Source organism: Oratosquilla oratoria, chromosome 25 (assembly GCF_046742065.1).
Source record: "Oratosquilla oratoria isolate Oo_2021 chromosome 25, ASM4674206v1, whole genome shotgun sequence".
NCBI lineage: Eukaryota > Metazoa > Arthropoda > Malacostraca > Stomatopoda > Squillidae > Oratosquilla > Oratosquilla oratoria.
Window position 1 is genome coordinate 11,040,067 of NC_134801.1, and position 14,120 is coordinate 11,054,186.

General features: G+C 40.2%; 1 protein-coding gene across 6 annotated transcripts in view; it reads left to right on the forward strand.

The window, feature by feature from the left end:
* The window catches only part of Dip-C (dipeptidase C), a 662,859-nt gene that overhangs the window by 583,724 nt on the left and 65,015 nt on the right, over positions 1-14,120 (forward strand). For 5 of the 6 annotated variants that reach the window (XM_076208361.1, XM_076208363.1, XM_076208368.1 and 2 more), the window contains one exon: positions 4,121-4,182. In XM_076208361.1, coding sequence (XP_076064476.1) covers positions 4,121-4,182 — 62 coding nt within the window. Of the gene's footprint in view, positions 1-554; positions 633-4,120; positions 4,183-14,120 lie in introns of those variants that run through there. The other variant, XM_076208362.1, reaches the window with a different exon arrangement.

Consider the following 14,120-nt stretch of genomic DNA (forward strand, 5'->3'; position numbering starts at 1 on the left):
TCCTGTGTTTCCTATTCCGCTTACATCATATATATATATATATATATATATATATATATATATATATATATATATATATATATATATATATATATATATATATATAATATTTATTTGGGGGGGGGGGCTCGGACCTCGACCTTGCAGGTGGTCCGGATCATGCGATGCCTCAGCTACCGGCGGCGCCAGGTGTGTGTGTGTGTGTGTGTGTGTGTGTGTGTGTGTGTGTGTGTGTGTGTGTGTGTGTGTGTGTGTGTGTGTGTGTGTGTGTGTGTGTGTGTGTGTGTGTGTGTGTGTGTGTGTGTGTGTGTGTGTGTGTGCGCGCGCGCGCGCGGGGGGGGGGGGTTATCCTTCATCCGCAGGCTGCGGTAGGGGGAGTGTGTCCCCAGGAAGCTGAGGGTTGGCTCGGAAGAGGTGACGGTGAGGTAGTGCGCCATCCCTGGAGCCGAGTCCAGCATGTAGTGTTGGAGAGGCTGTTGCTCCTCAGCCCCACAGAGTTTGCAACGTTCGTGATTGTCTCTTCCCGCGCGTACCACTTGCCGCTCACAGCGAAATCTTTGGCGTATCCTATGGACGATGGATTCCGCCCTTCTGCCTGGAGACAGGTGGACTTCCTCGTACCTAGTGACGAGGTAGTAGCACAGCGCTGATTCCGAAGTATGGGGTATGCTGCTGTGGTTGGCCCTGGCCATTACTCTGGCCTTCTTGATGGTGATACCCTTGATCTGTGTGATCGTGAGTGCCAGGGGCTGTGTGATTTTGCTGAACCTCGCCGCTGCCTTGGCAGCATCATCCGCAATAGTGTTCCCTGGAATCCCAGCGTGACTGGTTATCCAGTGAAGTGTTCCAGACCTTCCATGTTGGTTCAGGAGCTGCGGCGAGTGTTGGATTGATGTCGTTAAGTAGACGTCATCCGCTGTGTTCGCGGACCGAATGACGTCAGTAGCACCCCTTGTGTCTGTGTGGATCACGACTGACCGCTGACTAGCAGAGAAAGCGTGGTCCAGGGCCTTGGAGATGGCAGCCAGTTCCATCTGAAGGGTAGAACTTCTATCACTCACTCTTCATAGCTCGGTTATCCCCTCGGCGGTTGTAAAAGCCGCGCCACACCTTCCCGTGTGGGGTTCACAGAACCGTCCGTGTAGTACGACAAGCTCGCTGGAGTGATGATGGACCAAATGGCTTCAACCGTGCCGTGTCGTATTCAGCCTTCCTTCCATTGATTTGGAAAAGATGAAAGCTGGCGCCTAGAGATCGCCACGGGGTAGGGGGGGGGGTGGCATAGTCCGGGTGAGGGCCGTCTATAGCACGTTGCCGGACCAACTTCCGGAGTTCAAAGGCGCGGATCTCATTCACCGCATGGGCCTTCCAGGAGTGACCAGTAGGGCCCCTCTCGGCTTCTAGGGCACTCAAGAAGGAGATCTTCCCTTCAGTCTCCCTTGGGCCTGTCATAAGTCGGGCGAGAAGACAGGAAGAAAGCCTTTCCGTTCGCAGGTGAAGGGAGGTGATTCCCGCTTCATGTCTAAGATTCACCACATTGACCCGTGGAGTGGTCAAGGCGATAGTGCGGAGAGCCTAGTTTTGGAAGACTTCAAGTTTGTCCCACGAACTGAGCCGGAGGGAGATTAAAGTCACAGCTGCATAGCCCACCACCGAACGTACCGCTTGAATATAGTACATTTGGAGGACCTTGTGCCCTGCACCTAGACGGGGTCTCTTCGTGACTCTGAAGAGATTCAATCTCGTCTCCGTGGCCTCACGAAGATGCCTGACCTACGGAGCGAAGAAAACCCTGGCGTCGAACCAGATACCCAGGTATTGATAGGCGGGCATCCAGGTGAGGGTGTCGCCCTTAAGAGTAAGGTGGGGTCGTTGCTTCCACGTCCTCAGACTCATTGGTCTGGTCTTAGCCATCGAGATCTTCAGACCCAGCCTTCCACATTCCTGGGAAAGGCGATTAAGTGCCCTCTGAGCCCTGCGAAGGAGACAGCCGCCCCCATTGTCTACCAACTACTCTGTCCTTGAGATAGTCTGCAATCCAGGTCAGGAGTTTGTCTTGGATCTCCTTAGCAGACAGGGATGCAAGAATAGCAGAAGTCCTTGCTAGCTCGAATTTTTCCAGATCCAGAAACACCACAATCGTAGGCTGACTACCGACCAATCCAAGAGGGAATGCTACACAGTCAGTGGCTGACACTCCTTTTATAAAACCGTACATAATGTGTGGAAGAGTTCCATCCACCACAGGAGGCAATTGAGGACCACCCACTCAGCGGTCTTGCCAAGGTAGAACGTGAAGAATATGGGTCTGTATTTATGTGGTTCCCATGGCTTGGGGATCGGCACGATATCAGTTTTTTTTCCACTCCACATGGAGTCGTCCCACCTTTCAAGAGGCATTGATGAATCCTAGCGCTGCCAGCTCCCCAGATGGTCTCAGTTGCCTCAGGAAGAAGTGCGGTATCCCGTCACTACCCGGAGCAGTATCCTTACTCGTCTTGCGAACCCATCGACATTCCCCAGATGTAAAGGGACAGTCCGTTGGAGTAGCCGTGGCCATGGCAGCGTGGATTACCTCCTCTCTGCACTTTCGGAGGAGGTGTTGTTCCTTTCGGACAGTTAGAAGGAGGTGGGCAGAAGAGAAACGGTCCGCAGATTGCTGTGCCAGCATCGCCGCCTGTTATTTGGATTGCGGTTGAGTGGCGGGGGACGCACCTGTTGCCAGTCGCAGCTTCATCCAGAGAACGGTAGCAGTGGTTTGAGCAGAGAAGGTGGCACACCATTCCAGCCTGTGTGTGACTGTCCGCGCATGCCTAATGGCAGTGCGTAGGAGAGCCCGTGCCTCGAGGGATGGGTGGCGTCCCAGAAATCTACGAAGTACATTGATTCTGTGATTTTGTTCTCATACGATGTCATTGTAATACCACCGGTCAGCATGCCGCCTGTCTTCGTTTTGGGGACAGCGGTTTGGGTGATAGTGACGAAGTCTCGATGTAGTTCATCTACAGTATGACCTGTGCGGGAACATATGATCGGTACCAGCGATCTAGTTCCTCCTGGAAAAGGGTCTAACTGGCCTTCCCTGTATTCCAGTGTCGAAATGGGGGAGGTGGAGGGGGAGGAGGTCCACGGTTAAAGTCATGACTAGAGCAAAATGGTCGCTAGTGAGCTACAGGTCCACCATCTAGTGAGCACGATGAGCCATACACGTGAAGAGCGTAATTAGGTCCAGATGAACCCCCCCCCCCCCGATATGTGTAGCCTCCCCTGAGTTTATTAGGGTGATCTCAGGTATTTCCCCCAGAAGTGTTGCTAAGGTGTGCTTAGTAGGATTGTGTCGTCGGAGGGAGCGGATGATGGGGTGGTGTGCATTAAAATCCCAAGAGGAAAGTGCCTCCGGCAAGGGGGATTCTGGCAGCCAAGGCCTCTACTCGTTTACTGCAGAGCACGGTGGGTACGGGTCCACTTGGAACCGTCGCCCAAACCAGTATTGTGAGTCAGAGTGATCCCCCACTTCGAAAAGTATAGTATACCCTGTATCCACAGACCCGGAGCGGCCTGTTGACTGGCCAATTGGTCTCTTGCAAGAATTCTGATACATTGATCTCATGATTTTTCATGCAGTGTACCAGTCTTCTTATGTAACTTCCCCTTTTTCAACATCCATTTCAAGTTATTGTCCACTTGTGAAAGGTTTTCTTGAAAGATATATATATGCAGTCAGTCCACCTTATTCCCACGTTCTTGTGTGTGTGTGACTGATATACAAAACTCAGATCTGATACACATGATACTGGTCAGTAACCTAATTGCTGATATGCCGCATCAGTTATCATTATTATTATATTTTTGTAAGTACTCTGTTCACATTTTTGTTTATCACTGTCATCATGATAACCTCACGTATGAAGGACATCTGTATTTACGGTAGCCTGATCACGCTACATTACTCAGCTTTGAGACTATAATTTGTTACTAGTATGAATGGTAAGTGCCATGTTGCACACGCGTGCTCCCATGGATACCCAAGTCTCCATAATCGATGTTACTTTTCCCTTGAATTTCTTTGATTTTAGGTGAAGTTTATGGTAATTAGTAATGCTTTCTATGTTTATTTCAGCGTGGTGTCAATACCGATAGTGGTCTGACAACAAGGGAGGCAGCCTTTGAGGGCATCAGCAGGTACGTCAAAGTCATAGTTATAGATAAAGTTGCATTGAAAATCAGTTATTGTCACAAGCAAAGTCGGGGGATAATTCTTCCTCCCCGCCCTGGAGAAAGATTAGTAAAAGAGGTGTGAAAGGCAGTGAACACGAAGGGGCAACAAGGATGAGATGGATGGATGGGGTAAAAGGGGCATTGGGAGAGAGGCGAATGTTGAAGAAGGGAAAAGACAGAAGATAGGGGTGAGTGGAGAATGGTTGTGTATGGATGATACTGTGATACATAGAAGGGATTAAGTGGGTGATGGGGGTGAGGGAGAATGTGTGATAGATATTTTGATGCAGCCCAAAGGGATTTCTTCCTGTCTTCTCTTTTTCTGCATGAGGGGACGGAGAGGGGAGTTGCCAATTAAATGAAGCGGCCTTGCTGTGAATGTGCTGTGTCTTGCTACATCGCTTCTGACCCAGGGCAGTGGGCGAGATGCAGGGATGCCCCGTCATCCAGGAGGAGCCAAGAAAAGAGGGATGGAGGGAGGGATGGTGAATGGGAATGATGTGGGGGGGGGGGTTTGAAATGGGTGGTAGTAGATTTATGCTTTTGGCGTTTGACTACCTCCCTTGTAAGGGGGGGAAAGATGTTGGTAATATATATATATACATACATATACATACATACATATATATATATATATATATATATATGTGTGTGTGTGTGTATTTACCTAGTTGTATTTACCTAGTTGTATTTTACGGGAAGGGGAGCTATGCTCGTGGGATCCTGTCTTTATATCTCATTTTATCTAAACTATTTTTAAATTCATGTATTGTTTTTGCACACACCACTTTCTCATCTAACTTGTTCCAACTGTCTATTACTCTGTGAGGAAAGCTGTTCTTTTTCAAATCTCTTCTATAGCTGTCTTTTTTTATTTTCTTTCCGTGTCCTCTTGTATTTCTGTCATCCCATTTTATCAGATTCTCTCTATCAGTAATTTCCATGCCTTTCATGATTCTGTAAATAGCTATCAAATCTCCTCTCTCTCTTCTTTGCTCTAGTGTCTGTAGTTCAAGTTTTTCTAGTCTCTCTTCATATGATAGTTTTGAGAGTGTTGGTGCCAATTTTGTAATTGCTCTTTGTATTCTTTCAAGTTTTTTTTATACATTTTTTTGTACTTGGTGACCATATCGTTGCTGCATATTCCAATCTTGGTCTTATCAGGGTGATTAGGATTTTCTTCACCATTTCTTCATCCAGGTATGTAAATGCAACTTTGATTGTTCTTATTAAATTATAAGTTTCTCCAAAAATCTTATTTATATGTTTCTCAGGTGACATATTATTCATAACAATGACTCCCAGGTCCTTCTCATTTTCTACTTTTTTTATTCCTTCTTCTCCCAAATTATATGCTCCTGTTATTCTGTTTTTGCTTTTTCGAAATTCCATTATACTACACTTTTTTGCATTGAACTCCATCTCCCACTTCCTACTCCATTCTTGTACTTTATATAGATCTCTCTGTAGTGATTCACAATCTTCTTCTGTTTTCACTCTTTTTAGTAGTTTTGCATCATCTGCAAAGAAGCTCATATAGCTTTCAATTCCTTCATCCATATCATTAATATATATAGCAAACATTATTGGGGCCAGTACTGTTCCCTGCGGAACACCGCTTATTACTTTATCCCATTTTGAGTGCTGGTCTCTTATCACTACTCTCATTTTTCTTTCTTGCAAAAAGTCTTCCATCCAATTTAGCAGTTTGCCCTGTATTCCTCCTTCAGTTTCTAATTTCTTAAGCAACTTTTTATGTGGTACTTTGTCAAAAGCTTTCTTTAGGTCTAGAAATGCACAGTCCGCCATTCCATCTCTTTCTTGTATTATATCTATTAGCCTTGAATAGAAACATATTAAATTGGTGACACATGATCGTCCTTGTCTGAATCCAAATTGCCTTGGATTTAACACTTTGTTTTTTTTTTCTAAATATTTTACCCATCTACTTTTGATAATTCTTTCACAAATTTTTGCTATTGTACTTGTTAAAGAGACTGGTCTATAGTTTGTAGGTTCTTCTTTATTTCCTCCTTTATATATAGGTACTGTATTTGCTTTTTTCCAATCTTCTGGAACTTTTCCTTCTTTCAAGGAACTGTTTAGTATGCTATGTATTTTGTCTGCCAGTTCATTCCTCCATTCTTTCAGAATCCAGTTTGCAATTTCATCTGGTCCATGCGATTTTCTGACATCAAGATTACTCAAGTGTGTCAATATTTCATTCTTTGTTACTTCTATTTCTTCCATAGGGGGGACTTTCTCTTTCCATTCAATCTCTTCAGGTTGTATGTTCTCCCTTGTAAACACTGATTTAAAATGTTTGTTCATAATTTCTGCCATTTCCATTTCCTCAGTGTATTCAACTCCCTCTTGTCTTAATTTCTCCAAGTCTTGTTTGTTTTTCACTTTATTGTTTACAAATCTGTAGAATAGTTTTGGTTGATCTTTACACTTTTCTATGACATCTTTTTCATATTTTCTCTTTTCCTCTCTGCACGTTTGTACATATTCATTTCTATAACCGGTATATATTTTCCATTTTTCAGGTCTGTCTTTTTTCCATCTGTTCCAGGCTTTGTCTCTTTTGTCTTTTAACTCCCTACAACTTTTGTTGTACCAGCATTTTACATATTCTTTTTCTTGTTTTTGTCTTGGGACATACTTTTCCACTCCTTTTTTGTAAATTTTTGTCAAAATATTCCATTTCTCTTCCACTGTTGTTTCTTCTTTGTATATTTCTTCCCAGTTTTCTTGTTGAAAGAATTCTCTTATTTTATTAAAGTTTGTTTTTTCATACATCATTCTTCCTTTTCTATATTGTTCATTTCTTTTCCTATATTTTTCTTCATTAAGTTCCAGTTCAATCAATATGTGGTCACTTTTACTTATTGGTGTTTTATATTCAATCTTGTCCACTATTCTAGGTTCAGATGTAATTATTAAGTCTAGTCTCGATGGTTCTTCTTCATTTCTATACCTAGTGTTCTCCTGTATCCATTGTGTCATTGTATGGTCAGTAATCATCTTAAGTAGAGCGTTTCCCCATGAGCCGTCTCCACCCTTTACTGTCATTTCTTCCCAGCAGATTTCTTTGCAATTAAAGTCGCCCATCATAACTATTCTTCCTCCATCTTCCATTATTTTATTTAATGTTATCTTTGTGTCCTCTAACATACTTTTATGTTCACTCTCCTCCCATGAGGCTGTTTTCGGAGGCACATAATTTATCACAAATTTTCTGCTCTTCTTATCTCTGTCTTCCACTTCTATCATAATCATCTCTACTGTATTCTTTCCATATATGACACCCCTCACGTTTATATCCTCCTTAGTCAGGAACATAACTCCACCCCCTTGCTTTTTCTCTCTGTTTTTAATCCAATAATTATATGCATCATGTCCTACACTGTTGGGTGGTAGTGGGCCTTTTAATTTTGTTTCTACAATTCCCATTATGTCCGGTTCTTTTTCTTTCAAATAATCATTCAGCTCATTCAATCCTGTTATTAATCCATCTATATTTGTGTAAGACACTCTTAGTTTTCTGTCACTTCCATTGTGTTCTCTGTTTCCCTTTTGTTTTTCTCTTGTATGTCGAACCGCCTTAGTTTCATATTCACTACTCTCCAATAGAATCTCTCTTTTTCTGACTCCGTTCTGCTCTCGTTTTTTTTTTCTTAGCTTCAAGTCTTTTCTGTTTTTCTTCCTCTCTTTCCTCTTTATTCATTTCCCTCTTTATCCATACCTTTTTATATTGTTCACTTGTTGCTAGTTTCCCTGTTTTGGATAAGATATTCTCTGCCGTCCTTTGTGACCTGAATTTAATCTTAATTGGTCTGGTCTTATCTGTACTATACTTTCCGAGCCTGAATTTTCCCCCAATTTCCTTCATAATTTCTGGTTCATCTTCCTGAACTAATTTTAGTAAACTGCTTACTTTTTCATTTTCCTCATTGGTTCTTGAGGTTCTATCTGGGTTATGTTTCTCTTCCATTCCTAATATAATTATACATTTCTTTTTATCAGCTAAGTCTCTTACTATATTCTCCTTCTGTCTCATCACTTTAATAACTGAGTCTTCAGTTTGTTCTCTCATTTGCTGTTTAATTATGTCAGTAAATGCAACTTTACTGTTTTCTTGAATTGTCTTCCATCCCTCTCTGTTTTCTTTATTATTCATCTTTAACTCTTCATTCTCCTTTTTTACTTCTTTTAACTGTCTTTTTAGGTCTTCTATTTCCTTAGTTAAGTTTTTGTTCTTCTTTAGTTCTTGCAATTTTTCAACCCTCTGTACAATGTTGTTAACATGACCGAACCTACGCTCCCAGTCCTCGATCATCTTATCGAACTTCTCTTCTAGTCTTGTCAGTCGGGGGGGGGGGGTTGTGTCCCCCCACCCTCTTTAAATCCCTGGAAAATATTCTCATCACTTTGTACTGTATTGCTCTTATCTATACTTCTAATCTTTACATTTTTATTAGACATTTCGTCGTCACTCAGCTGGTCGGGGGGCCGTCTTTTAGTGTTTACATTTCGTTTGTCTGCCTGGGCCAAGTCTTCTCCTTCCTCATTTCCTTCCATTTCCCTCAGCAATCCCTCCCCTTCTCTTCTTTCCCTACTTTCCCACTACCCCACGAGCAATTTCCCCCCACCCTGTAAATACAATAGGCACTTCCTTTGCTTTGGGATCCACGAAACTTCACTTTTCTTCAGAACGTCCTCTAAGCCGTCCGTTCGTTGAAGTGTGTGTGTGTGTATTTACCTAGTTGTATTTTACGGGAAGGGGAGCTATGCTCGTGGGGTCCCGTCTTCATATCTCATTTTATCTAAACTATTTTTAAATTCATGTATTGTTTTTGCACACACCACTTTCTCATCTAACTTGTTCCAACTGTTTATTACTCTGTGAGGAAAGCTGTTCTTTTTCAAGTCTCTTCTATAGCTGTCTTTTTTTTTATTTTCTTTCCGTGTCCTCTTGTATTTCTGTTATCCCATTTTATCAGATTCTCTCTATCAGTAATTTCTATTCCTTTCATGATTCTGTAAATAGCTATCAAATCTCCTCTCTCTCTTCTTTGCTCTAGTGTCTGTAGTTCAAGTTTTTCTAGTCTCTCTTCATATGATAGTTTTGAGAGCGTTGGTGCCAGTTTTGTAATTGCTCTTTGTATTCTTTCAAGTTTTTTTATACATTTTTTTGTACTTGGTGACCATATCGTTGCTGCATATTCCAATCTTGGTCTTATCAGGGTGATTAGGATTTTCTTCACCATTTCTTTTTCCAGGTATGTAAATGCAACTTTGATTGTTCTTATTAGATTATAAGTTTCTCCAAAAATCTTATTTATATGTTTCTCAGGTGACATATTATTCATAACAATGACTCCCAGGTCCTTCTCATTTTCTACTTTTTTTATTCCTTCTTCTCCCAAATTATATGCTCCTGTTATTCTGTTTTTGCTTTTTCCAAATTCCATTATACTACACTTTTTTGTATTGAACTCCATCTCCCACTTCCTACTCCATTCTTGTACTTTATTTAGATCTCTCTGTAGTGATTCACAATCTTCTTCAGTTTTCACTCTTTTCAGTAGTTTTGCATCATCTGCAAAGAAGCTCATATAGCTTTCAATTCCTTCATCCATATCATTAATATATATAGCAAACATTATTGGGGCCAGTACTGTTCCCTGCGGAACACCGCTTATTACTTCATCCCATTTTGAGTGCTTGTTTCTTACCACTACTCTCATTTTTCTTTCTTGCAAAAAGTCTTCCATCCAATTTAGTAGTTTTCCCTGTATTCCTCCTTGAGTTTCTAATTTCTTAAGCAACTTCTTATGTGGTACTTTGTCGAAAGCTTTCTTTAGGTCTAGAAATGCACAGTCCGCCATTCCATCTCTTTCTTGTATTATATCTATTAGCCTTGAATAGAAACATATTAAATTGGTGACACATGATCGTCCTTGTCTGAATCCAAATTGCCTTGGATTTAACACTTTGTTTTTTTCTAAATATTTTACCCATCTACTTTTGATAATTCTTTCACAAATTTTTGCTATTGTACTTGTTAGAGAGACTGGTCTATAGTTTGTAGGTTCTTCTTTATTTCCTCCTTTATATATAGGTACTATATTTGCTTTTTTCCAATCTTCTGGAACTTTTCCTTCTTTCAAGGAACTGTTTAGTATGCTATGTATTTTGTCTGCCAGTTCATTCCTGCATTCTATCAGAATCCAGTTTGCTATCTCATCTGGTCCATGCGATTTTCTGACATCAAGATTACTCAAGTGTGTCAATATTTCATTCTTTGTTACTTCTATTTCTTCCATAGGGGGGACTTTCTCTTTCCATTCAATCTCTTCAGGTTGTATGTCCTCCCTTGTAAACACTGATTTAAAATGTTTGTTCATAATTTCTGCCATTTTCATTTACTCAGTGTATTCAACTCCCTCTTGTCTTAATTTCTTTAAGTCTTGTTTGTTTTTCAGTTTATTGTTTACAAATCTGTAGAATAGTTTTGGTTGATCTTTACACTTTTCTATGACATCTTTTTCATATTTTCTCTTTTCCTCTCTGCACGTTTGTACATATTCATTTCTATTACCGGTATATATTTTCCATTTTTCAGGTCTGTCTTTTTTCCATCTGTTCCAGGCTTTGTCTCTTTTGTCTTTTAACTCCCTACAACTTTTGTTGTACCAGCATTTTACATATTCTTTTTCTTGTTTTTGTCTTGGGACATACTTTTCCACTCCTTTTTTGTAAATTTTTGTCAAAATATTCCATTTCTCTTCCACTGTTGTTTCTTCTTTGTATATTTCTTCCCAGTTCTTATTTGATCAAAGTTTGTTTTTTCATACATCATTCTTCCTTTTCTATATTGCTCATTTCTTTTCCTATATTTTTCTTCATTAAGTTCCAGTTCAATCAATATGTGGTCACTTTTACTTATTGGTGTTTTATATTCAATCTTGTCCACTATTCTAGGTTCAGATGTAATTATTAAGTCTAGTCTCGATGGTTCTTCTTCATTTCTATACCTAGTGTTCTCCTGTATCCATTGTGTCATTGTATGGTCAGTAATCATCTTAAGTAGAGCGTTTCCCCATGAGCCGTCTCCACCCTTTACTGTCATTTCTTCCCAGCAGATTTCTTTGCAATTAAAGTCGCCCATCATAACTATTCTTCCTCCATCTTCCATTATTTTATTTAATGTTATCTTTGTGTCCTCTAACATACTTTTATGTTCACTCTCCTCCCATGAGGCTGTTTTCGGAGGCACATAATTTATCACAAATTTTCTGCTCTTCTTATCTCTGTCTTCCACTTCTATCATAATCATCTCTACTGTATTCTTTCCATATATGACACTCTTCACGTTTATATCCTTCTTAGTCAGGAACATAACTCCACCCCCTTGCTTTTTCTCTCTGTTTTTAATCCAATAATTATATGCATCATGTCCTACACTGTTGGGTGGTAGTGGGCCTTTTAATTTTGTTTCTACAATTCCCATTATGTCCGGTTCTTTTTCTTTCAAATAATCATTCAGCTCATTCAATCCTGTTATTAATCCATCTATATTTGTGTAAGACACTCTTAGTTTTCTGTCACTTCCATTGTGTTCTCTGTTTGCCTTTTGTTTTTCTCTTGTATGTCGAACTGCCTTAGTTTCATATTCACTACTCTCCAATAGAATTTCTCTTTCTCTGACTCCGTTCTGTTCTCGTTTTTTGTCTTAGCTTCAAGTCTTTTCTGTTTTTCTTCCTCTCTTTCCTCTTTATTCATTTCCCTCTTTATCCATACCTTTTTATATTGTTCACTTGTTGCTAGTTTCCCTGTTTTGGATAAGATATTCTCTGCCGTCCTTTGTGACCTGAATTTAATCTTAATTGGTCTGGTCTTATCTGTACTATACTTTCCGAGCCTGAATTTTCCCCCAATTTCCTTCATAATTTCTGGTTCATCTTCCTGAACTAATTTTAGTAAACTGCTTACTTTTTCATTTTCCTCATTGGTTCTTGAGGTTCTATCTGGGTTATGTTTCTCTTCCATTCCTAATATAATTATACATTTCTTTTTATCAGCTAAGTCTCTTACTATATTCTCCTTCTGTCTCATCACTTTAATAACTGAGTCTTCAGTTTGTTCTCTCATTTTCTGTTTAATTATGTCAGTAAATGGAACTTTACTGTTTTCTTTTATCGACTTCCATCCCTCTCTGTTTTCTTTACTATTCCTCTTCAATTCCTCATTCTCCACCTTTACTTCTTTTAACTGTCTTTTCAGGTTTTCTATTTCATCAGTTAAGTTTTTGTTCGCCTTCTCTAGTTCTTCCAATTTTTCAACCCTCCGTATAATATTGTTAACATGACCGAACCTACGCTCCAAGTCCTCGATCATCTTATCGACCTTCTCTTCTAGTCTTGTCAGTCGGGGGGGGTTTGTGTCCCCCCCACCCTCTTTAAATCCCTGGAAAATATTCTCATCACTTTGTACTGTATTGCTCTTATCTATACTTCTAATCTTTACATTTTTATTAGACATTTCATCGTCGTCGGGGGGCCGTTTGTTTACCTTTCGCCTGTCTGCCTGGGCCAAGTCTACTCGTTCCTCATTTCCTTCCATTTCCCTCAGTAATCCCTCCCCTTCTCCTCTTTCCCTACTTTCCTACTACTCCACGAGCAATTTTCCCCCCACCCTGTAAATACAATAGGCACTTCTCTTTGCATTGGGATCCACAAAACTTCAATTTTCTTTAGAACGTCTTCTAAGCCGTCCGTTCGTTGAAGTGTGTGTGTGTGTGTGTGTTATTATTATTATTATTATTATTATTATTATTATTATTATTATTATTATTATTATTATTATTATTATTATTACTATTATTATTATTATTATTACTATTGTTGTTATTTTCATTAGTTGGGGAATATCATTTATTTTTGGGGGGAAAGTAAGTTGAGAATGGAAGATAGGTGAATAAAGAGGAACATGTGGAAGGTAGAGGTACTTAGAGTAGACTTTTTAAATGAAAAATATAAGGAGCAAGAGTACCAGAAGAAGCTGAGAGAGGTGGTGAAGGATAGAGTAGAGGTAGGAATGGAAGAGGAATGGGTGTGTTTCAAGGAGGGAGTGACAGGGTGTGCAAAGATGGTATGTGGAAGAAGGAAGATGAGAGGGAATAGAAGGAAGGGTAGTGAGTGGTGAGATGATAAAGTGAAGAAGGTAGAAGAAAAGAAGTGAACATTTAGGGATTGGTTGCAAAGTAGGACTAGAGAAACATATGAGAGGTACAAAGAAAAAAGAAGAGAAGCAAAACATTAAGGAGAGCACATTTAAAATGGGGAGGAGTATGACAGAAATTTTTAGATAAAATATGTTGTAGAAGGAAGTTAAGAAAAGAAAGGGAGGTGAATCAGGCTGAGAAGAAAAGGTGAAAGGCACATATAGACAGATGTTAATGGAAGAGAAGACAGTAAGGAGAAGATGGGCAGAGTATTATAGAGAGCTTTTGAATGTGGAGTAGGATAGGGAGGGATTGCTGGTAGCAGTGGAAGGTGCTAAGGAAATGACAGTGATGGGAGAGAAAAATGGAGGAGATATAAAAAAGATGAGGTACAAGTAATTTTCAAAATTATAAGAATAGGTAAGGCACCTGGGTTAGATGGGTATCATGTGGAGTGTCTGAAGAGGAGAGGTGAAGTAATAGTGGGCTGGCTAGTGAGGTTGATGTGTGTCTAAAGAAGGGTAGAGTGTCGAAGGATTGGAGATGTACCTGTACAGTTCTGCTTTACAAAGAAAAAGAAGACAAATGTGATTGTGGTAGATTTAGAGGGATCAATTTGTTCAGTGTTGTTGGGAAGGTTTATGGGAGGGTTTTAATTTAGAGGATTAGG